Source organism: Halyomorpha halys, unplaced genomic scaffold (genome assembly GCF_000696795.3).
Source record: "Halyomorpha halys isolate HHAL.00 unplaced genomic scaffold, Hhal_1.1 Scaffold71.1, whole genome shotgun sequence".
NCBI classification, from domain to species: Eukaryota; Metazoa; Arthropoda; class Insecta; order Hemiptera; family Pentatomidae; genus Halyomorpha; species Halyomorpha halys.
Window position 1 is genome coordinate 214,112 of NW_027107476.1, and position 18,795 is coordinate 232,906.

Below are 18,795 nucleotides of genomic sequence, written 5' to 3' on the forward strand. Positions count from 1 at the left end.
TTAGTATATATATACATATTGTTAATACATTACAGGTTGGTAGGTCCATCCATTGATCTTGATAGAAATTATCAGATGTTAAGAACACCGCAAAAATATAACATCATGGCTTCGGATACAACTGGTCCCATTTTTCGAATTATTCACCCTGGTTCCCCTCATGCAATTTTGTTAAATCTTTTATAATTTAATTCTGAGATATACATTTAGTTATATCTATCACTATATTTTAATAAAAGTGAATTAAACTGATTTATACATAAATATATTGAAGTTTTATCATTGTAGTACTGTTGAGAAAAGTTAGTGTAGTAAAACCTGTTGTGGAATTAGACAACCGCATTGTAGATAAGATTGTCCCTGCACAAACACAAGCTCTCCTTCCCCTCGCCAATTTCCTAGCATTCCCTAACTCCCCTGTTTTTCCTAATTGTTAAACTTTACTGTACACAAGCGTCCACATATTCTCTTTAAAGTTGTAAGTGTATAGACTAAACTCTCCCGTTTAGAGCCACGCTGGGATTTCGCGAATTCTACAATCCAGCAGTTTCTAACTTTCCTTGTTCTACTAACGGCAAAATAGAGGTTTCTTTTTTTTTTCATAGTTAGACATTTCTGTATTTTTTTCTGGAACATTGTAAATTCATATCTTTTCTGCGCAAAGAAATGAGTTGTAACAGACTTTTCGTTTCAAATAACCTAAAAATAATTTTTCATAAGATTAATTGCTGAGATACGTTTTGCTTAATATTATCAAAAAAAGTAACTATTAACACTTGTAACTGTTATAACTTAATAACAGTTACAACAATACAAGTTTTATCACTTCTAACTGTTATCACCTGATAACAGTGGCATGTGAGGTCTTTCCTTTGAAGTTATTAATAATTTTCTAACCTTTCTCTAGTACACCTAACTCTGGAATTTCTCTGAGGATGGGGGTATTTTATTTCACGGATTATGATGACATATGAAATTTTAAGACTAATTCATTGGACTGTTTTTTTATTACATGCATCCTGAAGGAGTCTGAGTCATATAGCAATGATACAGATAATGGAACTTCGCACCATATTAATGTTTATAAAATTATTTTAAAAATATATTATTCAGACCCACACGAAACCCTGTAAACTTTTTATTAGTTTTCTGAATACCAGATACTCGTTTGAAAGATAATTAAATTTTCCAATTAGAATAAATTTTAAAAAATCAAAAATCGGACTAACTTAGAGAACATTATTATTTTGAATTATTCTGTCAAAGTTGTAAGAATAAGTGGTGATTTGGCATGCTAATGAAATTCTTTAGCTAAAACAGGAAAATTAGTTTCTACCATTTTTAAATTAAACTATATTGAATGTTTCTTAAGTTTAATTTAATTTCAAAAAAGTATGATTTGAACGAAATTACACTATTTTTTCGGCTCAAAGTTAATCTCGGAATACAGGAACAGGACAGACACTATTGAAGCTTTAGTGAAGCCCAGTATTTGATAAAAAGTCTAAGGGCGGGCAGTGAATAGGGAAAAATTCCAATATAGGCTATTGGGCCCATAGCATGCCGACACCACTCCTTCAATACCTTCGTCCTCTGCTTTATATAGTATATATGTTTATAAATATAATCTTGTAATATTCCATAGGATAAACGTTGTTCCCAACTCAGCATATTAACACTAAACGTTATATGGAGTTCCGAGATATTAAGAAAAAAGAATGGATCATTTAGCAGCAAACAAAAGTAATCAGTCACAATAAATCTTATAATGTGCCAAAAAACCAGGAGATACCCAACAGCTATCAAGCAACGTGCAATAAACTTACACAAATAGCAATAAATGCTCATAAAGGGATCAAATTTTCAAAAGGTTTCCCTCAGAAATTCGTATTTCTGTACGGACGCATGACCAGTGATGCGGTTGGGAGAAAAGTGCTGGGATCCCGGAATCCTGCCTTACCATTCACACGTGGATGGCAGGAATAGATTCGAGAATGCCTGGGCTCAATGTAAATATTGTATATAAGTATGATAGTTAAATTCGTGGAATTCACAGGTAAATTCCTGGGAACAATATTTTCGAATCGAAGGGGGAATTTCTGGTCGACTCTATCTACTGGAACCACAACAAACATGAACACACTAAACCTCCCTATTTTCCTATGTTCCAGGAATTGAAAGAACATTTATTATTATAATTGCGATTCAGTGCCATCGATGAGGTAAAAAAAAAATATGTTCAAAGCTTTCTCAAGGACATGACGGAACTGGTATCACGTGGGCATAAAAAATTCTGGCACAGCGTTTTCAAAAACTGCGCCGGTTATTTAGATAAATAGACTTACGGCCAAACTTTAAACAGGTGTAAATATAACAAAATAAATAATATAATTAAGTATGAATGTATACATATATATAATAAAGTAAATATGGTAGAAAATATTTGGAAAATTGTATTACTAAAAAACCGAAGTTACTTAATTTTTGTGACTCATTTATAGGATTACACTCATAAATTATACCATTTAATCATGTAAAATCTAATTTCAACTTATTTAAAAATACATCTAAAACTTAAAAAGGCAATGACTTTAAACGTCTTATAAGTCGAAATATCTAGGAGTAACCTCAGACCCAATTGATCAAATGCAGAAAATTACATCTTCATACAAGCACTTGTACGTCTCAATCTCTGGTGAATTGCCGACATGTTGGAATGTTGTAGAAAGATATAAGTATAAAGTAAGCTAGAGGTGGAATTAAGTCTCAAAACTAGGGGGTTTGAATTTTTTGTCCATTGTTGGCGTCTTTTTGTGATTTCAAAAATCTGGAAAAATCTAATATAAAATGAGTTTTTTATACCACTATTTTGATTTTTTTTTCAATAATCTATAAAAAATTACGTGTGGTTTCGATTTAAAGTAAATTTCATGCTGGAAAAGATTATGTAATTAATTTCGAAAAATAGAGGCCAGCAAAATCAAAATCCTAAACATTAAGCTTATCATTAAAGCTATTTATTACCAGATAAAAATTAATAAGCCCTTTTTACATGCAGTATAATTTGCTAGAATATAAGCCCTGATAGAACTCTTTATGTTTAATGATCCCTCGAGACAGATCTTCAAAAAGCAGCACTTTATTTTCCTATTAACGGGAAATCGACATTTTATGAATTTAGTTCGTCAAATATCACGGAAACTGCTATAAATGAAAAAACTACATTATGTTATTTTTCTAGTCTCATTATTATTTTATCTTAATTGTATATAGTTAAGGTTTTTTTTTGTATGAGACTATAACCCCTCATAATCAATTGTTAAAAAAAAATGTACCTCTTACATTGACCATGTAAGGCCCACTAGAACGAACTGGTATTAATTAAATAAATAGTAAATATCTAGCCTCGATATTTGTGCCAATAGATATAATACAATAGATAACCCTACAGATATTTTCCAAAATAAATTGTTGATCCAAACAAAATGTTGATTTTTAAAAAAACATCAAGAACTATTAGATGTGATGATGGCTATCGGCTTTCAAATTGAACCAAGATAAATGCACTATGGAGTAGTTTATAATATATATCTCCGTTAGAGAAGCAAATTCAATAATCAACAAAACCAACAAAAATGTCAATTTTTTTTTATTTATTTAATGTAATTTACAACTGCACAAAATAATAAAATAAGTAAATATGTCGTATGTTTCATATACACTTGAAAATCTTTGAAAGGAAACACCCATCGGTGGTACTTCAAACGTTAATTTAAATTAGAAGGTCCCGATTATCAGGGATTGTTAAGGATGAAAGATTAAGAATTAATGGGTTAGGAGTTTGGAATGAAAAGACGCATATCTGTTTTGGGCCAATTCTGCTACGAATGGGATGTTAAGGTCTTTGTGAATGAGTTTATTGTAATGTAATAAGGAGCATCAAGGATTATACGTAGGATTTTGGACAGTAAGGATTGGATGCGGGAGGAATTTGATGGTTTGGTGGAGCCCCAGAGCTCAATTCTATATGTCCAAATTGGTCTGATTATCGTAGTGTATACTAATTTTTTGTAGTGAGTGGGAAGCTTAGAGCGTTTGTCAAGTAAGTGTTGTAGTAATCGGAATCTACGAGCAGTTTCTTGTCAAGATGGAGTCCTAAGTATCGAATTTGTTCGATGAAAAAATGAAAATACACCACTATTTGTTTTGATGTTAAAGGTGTTGGTGAGAAGAATGCTGATGAAAGTGTTACTTTGACTGATTGTATGGCGTGCACGAGGAAGCTCATCTTAGAGAAAATTACCTGACGGTGGGCAAATTATATACGACGCGGAGAGGATCTTAGCATACCACCATATGCGTTTGTACACCATTAATTAGTTCATCGCCTCATCGAAACTGTATTTAACCAATGACCGCATTACAGGGAAAATGGAGGATAAGCAATGGGAAGTGTTTTGTTAGGAAATATCAAACTCATCAGAACTGGCGTCAATGATAGAGATGATTATAATACCTTCCTCAAGTTTGAAGCAAGTTAGAAATAATTTAAAATCATTTGACGAGCTAGAAAACCATTAGACGTCCATACTAGGACATAAAACAGAAATTTAATCTTAGTATCAGCATAAAATTTAATCAAGCAAAATCATTCCACACGAACATGTTGATTGTATGCATGGAAATGTTGTAATTATGTGCCCCAGATAGATTTGAGACTTGGTTTAATGGTTAAACTGATCTTAGACTAGGAAAGCGAATCTATTCTGGACCATGTCTTCAGGAAGATCCCGGACAAGAGAGGTATCTCATCAAGAGCAGTGGAGTGGATGAGATAAGTGTCCAGCTATCTCAAAGCCCAGTTCAACAGTCCAAAGATATCCAAACCATTATTATCTTATATCTAAGACAGCCTCAACTATATCTTAGAAACTTCGGGTCCAAGAATATTACGGTTTGTGAATTTCACAATCGATTTCTGATTTAATTTAAAATATTTTATAAGATCGTTTCTTCCAATGATGAATCTTTATTCTTAGTATCATGTATTAACTGTAAAGATATTTTTCTATGTATTATATTAAATTATTATAAAATGTGTATAAGCATTAATTTAAAACTACAAGTTATTTATATGAACTATTTATAATCATATATATATTTTTGTAATTATAACTAAACTCACAACGATTTTCGACAAAATACTCTAATTTTCTTCAATTTTTTTTCGAAATTACAGTAAAATACAAATCACTTTTCAGGTAAACCAGACCAGGTTCATAATTGCAGCCTCAGTAATAGCTCTAAGGTGAGCTTCTCCATCAGGTGCCAGGAAGGATTCAACGGTGGCCTACCTCAATCCTTTCTACTCGAAGTCACGGAGCCCAGTTCTACCAAGATTGTCTGGAATATGACTTCGGCTGTCCCCAGGTATCACTTATTATTTAAAACAGATCATTGAATTCTGACATTACGTACTTTAATCTTTCAATAACATTAATAAGAAATTTGAAAAACGCTTTTTTTTTTCATATTTCATAAAATATTAAGAAGATAGTTTTCATAAATAAACTTAATCATTAAGGAAAAACTTCTCAACCACTCAAATCCACTTGTTCCTAAACTGGCTTCTCCTTCATTACCTAACAATCCTCCTAGGCGGCTGAAAAGAAGATGGCCTCGAGATCTTCTCATCTAGAAATGTTATTGGAGTTCTATCAGTGGGTAGATTCTCCACATGTTCGTATCATGTCACTATGTCACCTATAGCAAATTTACTTGTTGTATATATGTGTATACAGTTGTAAATAACAATAAATAAATTATTAAAAAAAAAAAGTTCATTACGATTTCTTAAATCTCGGGTAAACTCAATAATTATTCCTTGAATTTCGATTATTATATAATTATTTCCAGCGATTTCGACAGTCATAAATGGCTGTTGAATCAATTATAAATTTAATTGGACCCACAATTTTTAACTTTAGCTATAGAAATTGCTGAGTTTGGAAGTTATCTTAATCTCAGTTAAATTTGGTAACCTGGTTAACAAAATTGTAGACCAAAAACAGGTCACAAAGTTGCCGAAGTTTTATTAAAATCTTAGAAACCTAAGTTAAAAAAATCTTAGTTTTACCGGAGATTGATACATCCGGCCCTAATATATTCTGGTTATTGATGATTAAAGAAACCTATCAAACGCTAAAAAAATTTAACAAGTTTTTCTTTATCCATCAAATCATTTAACGATATCACTTATTGGTTCTAGTAGTATATATGTTATTGTTTTTCTCTTGTGTTTTCGAGAAGAGTACATTACAGTTTCTTCTTCTTTTTTTTTTTAAATTGTAATGATTGATGTGCTACTAATGGGTAGTTTCTTCACAAGTCTGTTTCATGTCATTGTAAGATTCACATCAGATTTTTTTCTATTTATTTATTGCAATTTACAACTGTATTTACAAAAAAACACATTAAGTAAATTTTATGTAATATAAAAATGGAGTGATAATGGCATGTAGCGAAACAACCCAGTGGTAGCCCTCTAATAATATTTTTACACTAGAAGGTCTCAAAGCCATCTACATCAGATTTACTTTTTATTTTATATAATTATAATTATAATTTATTTATATTACTTTGTATTTTTAGTATAAATAGAGTTCTGAATTTTGAGATGTAAAGAAAAAAATTACTAAACATATTATTTCTACTAAAGCACTGTTTAAATTAAAATATATCTATGGAAAAAATACCAAGAAATTAATTAAGGTAATATTTCTTTTTTTTTTCATTTTTATATTTATTTATTGATATTTACAACTGTACATAAAATACATCAAGTAAATCATAATGGCATGGTACAAAGATGTAGAGAAACTACCCATTGGTAGCACTCTAGAAACACTTTTACAATATAAGGTCTCGAGGCCATCTTCTTTTCAGACGCCTCGGAGAATTGTCCGGAATAAAAGAGGAAGCAAGATTAGAAACTAATGGGTTTGAGCGGTTAGCTAGTTTGTAAGGATTGATATCTGGTTCGGGCTAGATCGGTTACAAATGAAACATTAAGGTCTTGTGGATGATTTTATTTGTGACAAAGTAGGAAGCATTTAGGGTTTTACAGAGGATTTTGGAGTGTAAGGATTGGATACGAGAGGAATTCGAAGGTTTAGTGGGACCCCAAAGCTCAACGCCGTATGTCCAGATAGACCTTATAATTGTCATGTAAATCAGTCTTTTGCAATGAATTGGAAGTTTGTACCGTTTGTCTATAATAATATTAAGTAAATAAAACAGTAGGTACGCACGTAAGTAAATAACATTGTATGTAACATTTACTTAGAACTTAGAACTACAATCAATATCTACATAAATAAAACAAAAGCAATAAATATATAAAAAACACAAGCATTCAATAAATAAATACATGCCCTTCCTACTTCCGATGATGGTCTTAATAGTACAAGAGCCCATTGGAAAAAAAAACAGTTATTTCACCTCAATTTTGGATTACTTTAGTAAGATTACGTTTAATTATTAGTTAAAATTGATGACTCTGTCAAGTATTGTTAGGGGGAATACGAAATGGACAACTGTTTTAAAATATTAACAAAAATTAATTTTTCATTCGGAGTTATTCATCAATTAATTCTCCATATATTTGAAACTACTCACAACCTAATATAATCATTAAAAGCAAAGAAAATTTCCTAAAATAATAGTTCTAATGAACAATAATTGTTTACGTTCAATCGTTACCGAGACTACAGTTTATAAAAAGCATTATTTAATAAAAAATAAAAAATAACTAGTTAATACTGAAAAAATCAATAGTTTGTGAATTTATGCTAGGAAATTTTTATTTCAGGAACTATGAGACGTACAGATGTCTATTACTACTATAATTAAAGTTCGTTTAGTGTACTATAAAGTAGAGTAAGGTTTATCTTCGTAGGCTACTACTACTTTTAATGATATTTGCTAAAATAAATTAACTACATCACGATTTCTAGTTGTTTTAACAAAACATTTCGTATATGAAAAACCTTATCTCAGGAACAATTAGATACACAGATTTCTGTCAGAAGTCAAATTAAAGTAAGTTGAATCTACAATAATGTAGGTTATTACGTTCATCTTCGCAGGAGGAGTAATTTTTTTGATATTTTTCAAAATAAATTCACAAAATGTTGATTACTAGTTGTTGTTAGTAAATTTACTTTACTTTAAATTATGGTATGTGGTTCTATTGTAGTCCCTTTTTTTCCCACAATTTGGAGTGCTTTATCGATGTGGGTATGATCGTTTCTCAAATCAAATGACTAACTATTGTTACTAGAGCTGACAAAGAAAACCTGACTGTCATCTTAGATAAAACGGAATACAATGAAAAAATCACTCAACTCCTCTCTGACCAATCCATCTATCTACCTTCAACCCATAATCCCACCTGCTCACTTATGAATAAATTTAATTCTCATATTAAAAAACTTCTTCAAAATAAATTAATTAATCTCCCACCTACTACAAGCTTATTTCTTAGTATTCTTTACCTCCTAGACTGTACGGAATTCCAAAAACCACAAACCTGGCAACCCCCTTCGCCCCATCATATGCAATATTAATGCTCCATCTTCTAATCTTAGCCAATTCCTCCTTCCATCTCTTCAGTTTCTGAGCCATGACAACCCTTACTACATCCATAATTCTTTCCAACTACGAGAACAGTTTATATTCCTTAAAATTCCCTCTGACTTCATTCTTACTTTAAATCCTCTTCACCAACATACCCATCGATATAGTACTCCAAATTGTGGAAAAAACTGGACTACAATAGAACCACATACCACTCTTAACATAGCATCCTATCTTGAATCACTTGTACTTTAAATTATGTTCTATTAGCTTTTCTAGTGTTGTAGGTAGTTTGACGAAATGGAGCTCGGTTTTTTTATTTAACATTTTGAAACAGCTGCCATTTTTGATTCCCCTACCTATGCTTTGAAGACTAATCAATTTTGACTAATTATACATAGTTTTCAAAATAATAAAAAATTAGGGTGAAATAACTGACTTTTTTTCTCCTCTTGGCCTCTTGTACTAGATAGAAAATGTAGGAAGAAAACGAAAATTCTTTCGATTTTAAATATTTCATTAATTATTATGTATGATTTTTTAAGCAATTTTCGGATAAACCTGATATCTTTTATAAGTAGTCAGTTACTATATTTGTAGATAAACAACCCATTTTTAATATGGATTTATCATGGAAAAGCTAACTAAATTGACATTCTTTACGACAGATGGACGGTATACGGGTTGCAACCTGGAATCAACTACGAAGCCCTGGTGTATAGTGTTAACGGGAAGGGACGGAGTGAGCCCATGGTCTTACAAGCACCTACCATGAGGCTACCGGAGAAGCAGCTCACAGCTGAAAGAGGTAAAGCACACTAAGTACATATTTCATTGTTTAAAGTTTATTTTTAAAATAAATCAATTTTTTTTTTAAACGATCATTAAAGGAGTTCTCCATTTTTATTAATGTTTATGAAGTTTATTGGCATTTTTCCAATATTTTAATACTTGTATCTGTGATTGAAATTTATAAGTCTTTTCGCAAATATTCTTAATTTAAAAAACAATTAATAATATTATATTTTTATTTTATGTGCGTTTTCTTAAATCCCGGTCTTGCTTACATGTCAGAATGGTGAAATTTCCCTCACATGAATTCTGAACTTGAAAATATAGAAAAAAATGGTTGGTAGGCAAAGAAATATCTTACCATACTCGAAAATTACTTTTCACATCCACTTTTTAATTTTTTATGGACAAGGAATAGTCATGTAAAAGAAAAAAAAAAGAAAATAGTAGTTTAAGATTACAATGGCACAAATTATATGATTTTTTTTCTTTAATTACTTATGTATAGAATATATAGTAAAGAGAAATATTGCGGTATTGAAAGTATCACAAAATGGTCTGTGCTAGTGTGTTTAAACATCTCCAAAATGAAATTACATCATGAAGGTAGGTCACGCATGTCACGTTAATGCAATTATAATGTTATAATTGATCAACAGGAAGTGCCAATTTATATTATAGATGTTTCTCGGAAACGGCTAAAACAATATTCATTAAAATCGGTTTATCAATGTTTAATTAAACAGTTCTATACTCAGTAAAATAGTTTAACAGAGTTTAAATACCGAATTTTCGAAATGGCTTATTCTAAAGTACAAATATTGTTTTATAATTAATAAACCGTCTCACATTTAAACTAGTAATGGAAATTTGATAAATATATTCTATGAATTAATTTAATAATTTACTTAAGGAGATCTAGTTTTTTAGAAGGAAATCTATTTTTTAAAGGATGAAAACACATTTCCGGAAATAATAGTAGTAATATAGACGTATTGTATACCGTTTAAAGGCCAAGGATTTTAGAAAAATTAATATTTAAATTATAATATTGTATTGGTAATGGATAATGAAGGAACACGCATATATAAAAGGTCTGTTCTAACAAGAGTTCGACTGTTGAACTAGCGGGCCATTATGTAGAGAATTTTTCCGTTTTACTACTGTTAATTATTGATACATCATTGATATATTATTGATAAATGTTTACTTGTCAGCTACTTCTTCTTCTTTTCTCATCCTTCTCAAGTTGCTTTCATCGTGGAGGAGCCTCTAACCTCTTGGTCCACACATCACATGGGTCACCAGTCGGTCTCTGGCAAACATCTTCATCTGAGCCAGCGTTTTTCCTCTTTCCAGACTTAGTCGTTGGATAGCTCCTTCTAGCTCTGCTTCGTGGTCTTCTACCAGTCTGCCTCACCTCCATACCTTTTCTTGGCACTCTGTCTTCTTCCATTCTAGAGACGTGTCCATACCATCCGAGCAGTCGGTGTTGAATCACTGATTTCACTAAGAGGATCTGAATTTCTTCTCTTATTCGTTCATTCCTTAGCCTGTTTCTCTTAGTGTTGCCCAAGATTCTTCGCAAAATCGCATTTCAGCAGACCACAGCTTATAAATAGTTATATTCTCAATTTCGCTTAACCTATGTATAAGCCTTTCACTTGACTCCATGAAATCAATATGACAATTATAAATGTTGATTCTATTACAAATTAGCATTGGATAAATTATTCAGAGTGAAATTCAAATTGGAGCAAACTGTTATATACCATACTTTTACAAAAGAAAATTGTTAAAATTCTGCTACGAAAAATATTCTCAAAAGCTCTCGTCTGAAAACTGTAGTCATATAATCTATTTGTTCACGCCACATTATATTAATTTGTAAATAGTCAGTAAATAAATTTAATTACATTATTTTGTTAGAAGTTTGTATTGTTTTATAAGAGATTTATACTTGTGTAAACGCTGGAATAACGGCCAGTAAGGATTATTTTGTCTAACAAAAATACAACAATGTAGAGCTTAATGTCAGTCGCCCAGTCGCCTTTGTGTTGTTGGTCAGACATCGTCTGCGTAAATTGTTATTAGAGCGCCGTATAGACGGGAGCTCACAAACGTTTGAACAGTTGGACTTAAAAACGTTTTCTCTAACCTTTCTCCGCGGATATATTCTCATTATGACCCATCGAGGTAGTTCAACAGTACTTTATTTTTATTAACTTTTTTTATTTTAATGTTATTTTTGTTCTTTATTTTATTTATGAAACTTTTGTTTTGATTTTACTACTTTATGTTTTCAATTATTAGCTTAGCAAAATAAAGGTTTTATAATCCGAGCCAGCTTGTTTTGTTTTTGTTCTTTTTTTAAGCTTTCCTTCAGAAATACATCGTCAATTTGAGATGGCTTTAACACTACTGCAAAGCTCATTTTAAAAATCATCATGAGAAAATAGTACCGCAGTGAATAATATATAAATATCTGTATCTGATGCGAGAAAGGCTTAATTCAATACAAACAGGAGTGGTAAGTAAAAGTTGTGTGATGTACCAGATTTTATTTTTTAAATCCGTCTTCGAACATCTTAAATTTGATTATTAACTAAAAATGTACTGTCATCCCATTGAACGACAGAACAAAAGATAAACTAATATCTTTTACTTACCCAGTAATATAAGGAGAGGTCAGAATGAAGATGGATGAGAGTTCTCCTTTAGTAACCTACGGAAAAAAAAAAAAAAATATATATATATAAGTTAAACATAAAAACAAACAAATATGATTAATAATAATCATTTTGATCAAAATATTCGTATATTTATAAATATAAATATTTTAAAAATATATAGTTAGATATTCTTGAATATATGAAAAATAAAAATAAGTTAAATTGAGTTTAAACGCACAGTTGTTTGCGTATACGGAACTCTAAAACAAGTAAATAAAATTGAATAAAAATCTGGTCTGTTTGTATGAAAATGTTTTTAATATATTTATATAAAATTATTTTATAGTGGCGTTGTAAAACGAACCACTCCATCTAAGGTTTGTATTACATCCTCTAGGATGGGATACTGGAACTGCTCGCCCTCCAGCAGTTGAACACTAATGGAGTAGAGGCTGGATGAGGATCTAACAAGGTCCGAGATACTATTACCATATTAAACGATCTACTAACCATTGATAGCTACCAACTTCGCGCCCCTAGCTTGCTTACCGCATTCCCGACTATGGAACCACATCACTAAGGATTATATCACGTGATTTATATATGGATAATAATAAAATAAGCCTTAGCTATCTTGAGGTCCGAAAAGAATAATAATAAATAAATGCACATCACGTAACTTTCACTTACCACCCCGGAAAGTAAAATTTTCATAAAATCCTTCTTTTTTTTTCTGTTGCTATTTAAATTAATTTCTTCAATATTTTTTTGTGTTGCTACATAAATTAGTTTTCCTTCAATTTTTTTCTTGGAGTACCAAAAACGAATTTAAACTTTGTTCGAGTCAAGAATGCTACAAGAATATGATAAAACCTTCTACATATGATTTGGCACACTCTTCACTATATCTCTTTATTTTTCTTCTGCATATAATCATCTAATTCTTTCGTAGATGCTTTATCTACTTCTTTAACGATGAAGAATTTAAGATGCTTTAGATGAAGATTTTTTTAAAAAATCGGCATTTCGACATTAGCTCTGTAAAACTATTTCAATAAAGATAAAATCAATCTTATAATAAATAATATCACGTAGTTATATATAAATATGCTGAGTTTAATCAAAATCGTCAAAGTCGCTTTTGAGAAAATAGAAAGCTGCTTCATGAAATATATTATTTCAGTTTCGTAAAGCTTTTCGTTTTTTGAATATTCACACACATACACAAACACACCAATTTGAGATACTTGGTTATTTAGACTAAGGGGACATCAAAAGTTGAAAAACTCGAATTCGGAATTTTTCATGATCGCGATACTTCCCCTTACTAGATACTTCATATATAGCTATGTGAAAGTAAAAAACGGTGTTCGGCTATATGTTGAACGTAATTAAGAGTATTTGATGTAAATTTGACGAATATCAACAATATCCGTTGTCCCAAGTGTCTACATAGTCACAGTACATACATAGTAGAATGGATACATGGCCAAATCACATAGTTTAAGTCGCTCACTCAAAAATCCCCCAGGCTTCTAAAAGCTAAGTTTTGTTTTTTCATTTAACTGTAGAAAAATATATAGAATGATTTCTAAGTACAAATATCTGTTTTGAAAAATATTATTCTAGTAGGAAAAGTAAATAAAAATAGAGCAAATGACTAATTTTATACACCTCCATTATTTATGGACTACAATGGGCATTCTTAAATTGCATAGCCAACAATAAGGAATAATTCAGTTTGAAACAGAATATTATACTCTGCTTATTTAAGCGGTAACAGACAAAGATTAGAGTTAGCAATAAACATAAGAAAAATACATACAGATCAAGACGGCACTATAATTAGGTTCCTGAAACTAGTCATGAAAAGTAACAGAAATCAGACACATGGAAATATCCTTATATTGTTCTCCTACAGATGGACAGCGTTTTCGGACAGACAATAAAAAAAAAAAGATGAGAAATGAAGTACAACAAAAGGAGAATAATTTCAAACATCTAAAACTGACCATGAAGGTGTATAATAAGAAATTTTAAAAAGAAAGGAAGTTAAATAAATATCTTTAGGATGTGTTTCAATTGTGAGTCAAGACTAATCTTGATTAACAATTTCATAAACAATGCAAACCCAAAAATTATACTGAAAATTTACTAGATTTCCAATCTCTATCCTTCTTGAAGATGAGAGTGATGAGTACATACATTGTAATAAACTCATTAAACAATATATATTTCAATAATATTGCCTCAATATATACTCAATTATAAGAATACTGGTTTATTTCATTATTTGTATAATGCATGTTCATAAAACGATTATTTTATTATTATAAACAAAATCAAGTGTTTTTAAACGGACATAAAGTATAGCGGAGGAGTGCTCATAACTAATAGAGGTGTACAAAAATCAAAAATGAAAAAATTGATTATCCTTTTTTCAGAGTATCCACAATTCGACATTTACCAAACAAAATTTTCCTCACCCTCCCATAAACACTTGAGAAAATGGCTGATATGAGTCCTGTTATCAATTCTGCAGTACATTTTGAATCAAAATGACTCATCCGCCAAAACGTTTGTTTTTTAGAGAAGATTGAAATAATTAATCTTGACAAGGCATTAAAAAAAGTGTAAATCAAAATTTTAAAATATTTTAATAAAGCAAAAACTTGATAAAAAAAAAAATTAAATATATTCAAAGTAAGTAGTCTTCAGGGTAAATGCTCGTCTACGCTTCCAGTGGAACGTTATGTGAGTCTTACAAGCTAAAGTTTAATATGTTTTAAAATGGGTGGAAAATACCACAAAAGGGTAAGAGAAATTCAGTAAAAATTTTATCATTTCTAAATTTCCCTCGTGATTTTTAGAGCTACCCATTTGTGCACCTCCAGAATCCTCAAAACTGAGATGAGTGATTGAAAATTTGGATTGAGTTGGTAGTAGAGAAGTGTTTTTTGGAGCGCCTTTCTTATTTCTCCTTCCCCACCATTTTCTTCGTGATTATAAGCATTCATAAAACAATAAAATTCAATTACCAAACAAAGGTGAGGGTGAAATATCACCCTCACGACGTCAGGTTTTATCCAACGGAATGACTAGAGTGAGTACTGTTTATTCAGGTCAGACACACGCATGAAAAATATATGCGGAAAAGGGATCGATAAAGTTCCAGCAATAATAAGGCATCAGAAGAGGAAGAAATAGAAAAAAAACATTGCCATTGAGGGTGAAGTGTCGTAGCTGATAAAGCCACTTTATCCCTCTTTGCCCCCTGCGGCGATAGGCAAAGGAAAATCAACAAGGTTTAACTGCGGCCGCACGTGCTGGGACCTTTCCACAACCCAGTTTTCTCCTCGGACAATGTGTGTTTATTGCAAAAGCCTTCTGGCCAAGTGAGAATATGCACTAATGATGTTAATATTATCACCCCAGCATATCGCTAGGTTAGCGAATGTGACTTAACGCAATTTTATAACATCGATTGAAATCAATTCTAAATGTTTGTAATTGGAGAAGTTTGTCGGGGGGTGCGGTCAGCAAAGAACAACATAAATAAACAAAACCATATTTATTTATTTTATGCCGATGTTTCGACCTGAGTTTCAGGTCATAATCAGGGGTTATGGCGTATAAGGTTGGCCTGCAACTGTCAAAAACATTGCCGCACCCCCCGACAAACTTCTCCAATCATTAATCTACGGTCAACTATCTACACCTCAGGGTCATTGTATACAATTTAGGATAGTCTCAGGGCCTATTTATCTTCCTACAACAGAGCATTATTGTTTTATGTAAGGTCAGCTGCGACCTCATCAGCACCACAAGAGTAAGTACTGTTTACGAGGACGAACGCACGAACGCATTAAGATATGGTGTGAGCGTAACAAATTTGGTCTTCCTCAACTGCGGGTCCAAATATTAAAATTTGTCGTTTTGTTAGTGCTTATAGGCAGAGTTGTATATGTTACCTCCTTCCATGCAATTCCTGACGAATAGTCGACGAAAGTAATTGTAGTGGACAATAATGGCATGAAGAACAGCGACCCAGATTTTCAGGAATCTTCAACCTCGCTGAGATTTTCCAGTCTAATGGAGTAAGAGAATTAATCTCCTCTTTTCAGCCATTTGTCTACTGGCCGAAAGAATATGGACGCACTACATTCTAGAAAGACCATATCAAATAAAGGAGAGCAGTAATCCACGACTGAAGAAGATAGTACACAGATTGGACAAGAGGATGGATTCGAACGTATGCTGCGGATCAAGAAGACTAGGCCACTACTGGACCGAGTAGAAGCAGACCGGCAATGGATAACATACTCGTTTAAGAGAATCTAGATTCAAAGCTATGACGTTTACTAAATTTGTAGTGTCATAACTAAGAAAATAATATTCCTGTAATAATAGTAAATAAATATTCCTGATAGTGACACATGAATACCTAACACGTACTAATGCATTGCTGCTGAAACCCTGTGTGTGCAATACTCACGGAAGAACAAAAAACAAAAATGTTCCAAAATTCAAATATACTTTTTTCAAAAAAATCATTGATCAAAAGGAATTCATAATCCGTTTTAGACTACAACGAAAACAAATGCCACTTACGAATATTTTCAACTTCAATGCTCACAAGTCCATTTCTTTCATTGAGCCCGTTTTTAGCCCCAGAGGCACCGGTTCTCATCCGCAAGTTAATGAACGCTATAGCATTTAACATCTATTATTATTAATAGACTATCGTTATAAATTATGTAGCTGTTCTTCTTTACATGGGGCACATTTCGGCAGACATGACCATAGAGGAAGTAACCTTTCCTTAGCATTCTATATCAATGTAGAAAGCAAGGGCATGACACTTAGGCAGGTATAAGTTGTCATCTCACAATGGACTTGCATCTGCAGAACTATTTTTTGTTTAACACTTGTAAGGCAGTTCTCACAAGTCCATCGCAGACCCAACACTTACCAGATTAATTATCCTATTAATAGAAAGAACCCGAAACCCTCTTCCAAGACACGCCTTTTCCCCCCTCCAAGATATTTATTTCTAATTTCATAGGCTCTCTAGGCCCCGTCTAATTTCCTAAATTATCTGGTTGGTCCAACCCCTTTTTCTATTTCATTCTTCTTCCCACCCCCTCTTCTCAAGTGTACATATATATTTTCTAGCCCTGGATAGCTAGAGACAGTTACAGTAACAGTAATTGTAACAGTTACAGTGATATCTGTAACCACTAAACTATGTAGTATTTGTAAATATGTAAGAATAAAGTCATCACTTATGCTCAAGTGGTTTAAGTCGCACTAGGTTGTTGAACTTTTATTTCGAGGCTCCACGGAATGATAACTTGACCCACTCTCCCACTCTCTGATTAGGATAGGTTAGTTACCTGTAGGAAAAACTTCCCTCTCCCCAATATCAGAAATAACCAGAAAGGATATAAAATAAAAAAAAAAATAAGTCCATTACTTCCAGCAATACTAAATACCCTGAGGACAAGTGATAAAAATTACTGTTTTATAGTAAAAAAATCATACCACTAAATATATTAAAATATTTTTTTATATAAAATATATATCCTTCAAAAAATATTCTTTTAACGATTATTTTTATGTTTATGTAACAAACATCACAAGAGAATATAGTTGATTTAAAAGACCATCAGTGGAATTCCTTGGAGTCTTTCTTAGCTGTTGAAATTATTTAATTTAAGAGCTCAATGCGTTAATTAAAAATAAAAAATATAAATTATATCGCAACATAATATTTATAGACCTTGATGCTAATGAATGGTATTGTGTTGGCTGAAGGAAGTTCATAGTGACCAGACTATTCCTGTAAATCCCTGCAACCAAGAAGAAATTATCATTGTTTATAAACTAACTTTCTTCGAAGGAAGAGAATAGCTGCTACGATAAACCAGAATACAAGGTGAAGTTATGAGGTGCGTACGTATTATCGAGTTGCTCATCGGAGTTGGGGAACTGGCGGAAGAAGAAGATAAGTGGTCCCTTAGAAGTTTGTTTCGGTCCAACTTCGGCAAGGAATGCCCTAGTTACTCCTGGGAGCACATATCAAAAGGCTAAGTTTGCTCGTAACCTTTCAGCCATGAAATGAATCCGAAACCAGAACTCACTTTGGGACCAGATAGCGATGTGGTTGTTTTAAACAGCTGTTCGATCCCTCGTTGAATGATTTTTCCCTAGCTTATACAAGTTTGAAAAAAGTGTTAATATAATTTTTTACATAAATTTTTTTTATTAATTTATTAAGAAAGATATTGATAGGAATATAAAATATTAGAACTTGTGGAAAGCTCTGTCTCTTTGTAGTGTATTGAGCAGCGTCTTTGAACCTTAGGTTATCTACAGGTAACCAACCTATTCTAACCACAGTGGGGGAGTCACGTTTTAATTTCCTAGGACCGCAACGATATAAATATTAACCCATCAGATTAGATTCGAACCGACGCCACTACAGATATGAAGATGCTAAAGCGACGCCAGAACTCCCTCGGTACAAATTGACTCAATATGCAGTGGATTTCTCAAGGACTATAGGATTGTACAAATAATGGACATAAATTCCAGCCAGCTAACGTCTAGGACATACCTTCATAAATCAGGCTTTGGAAGTCATAAAGACCGCTTTAATGTGAATTCTATAAAGTAGTATTCATGGTTACCA

At 32.0% G+C, this 18,795-nt stretch overlaps 1 protein-coding gene across 2 annotated transcripts in view; it reads left to right on the forward strand.

Moving 5' to 3' along the window:
- side-VII (sidestep VII) overlaps positions 1 to 18,795 on the forward strand; it is a gene marked incomplete at its 5' end in the record, with an annotated part of 293,850 nt that overhangs the window by 211,629 nt on the left and 63,426 nt on the right. For both annotated transcript variants that reach the window (XM_067045798.1, XM_014438911.2), the window contains 2 exon segments: positions 5,262 to 5,430; positions 9,306 to 9,445. In XM_067045798.1, the coding sequence (XP_066901899.1) occupies positions 5,262 to 5,430; positions 9,306 to 9,445 (309 nt within the window).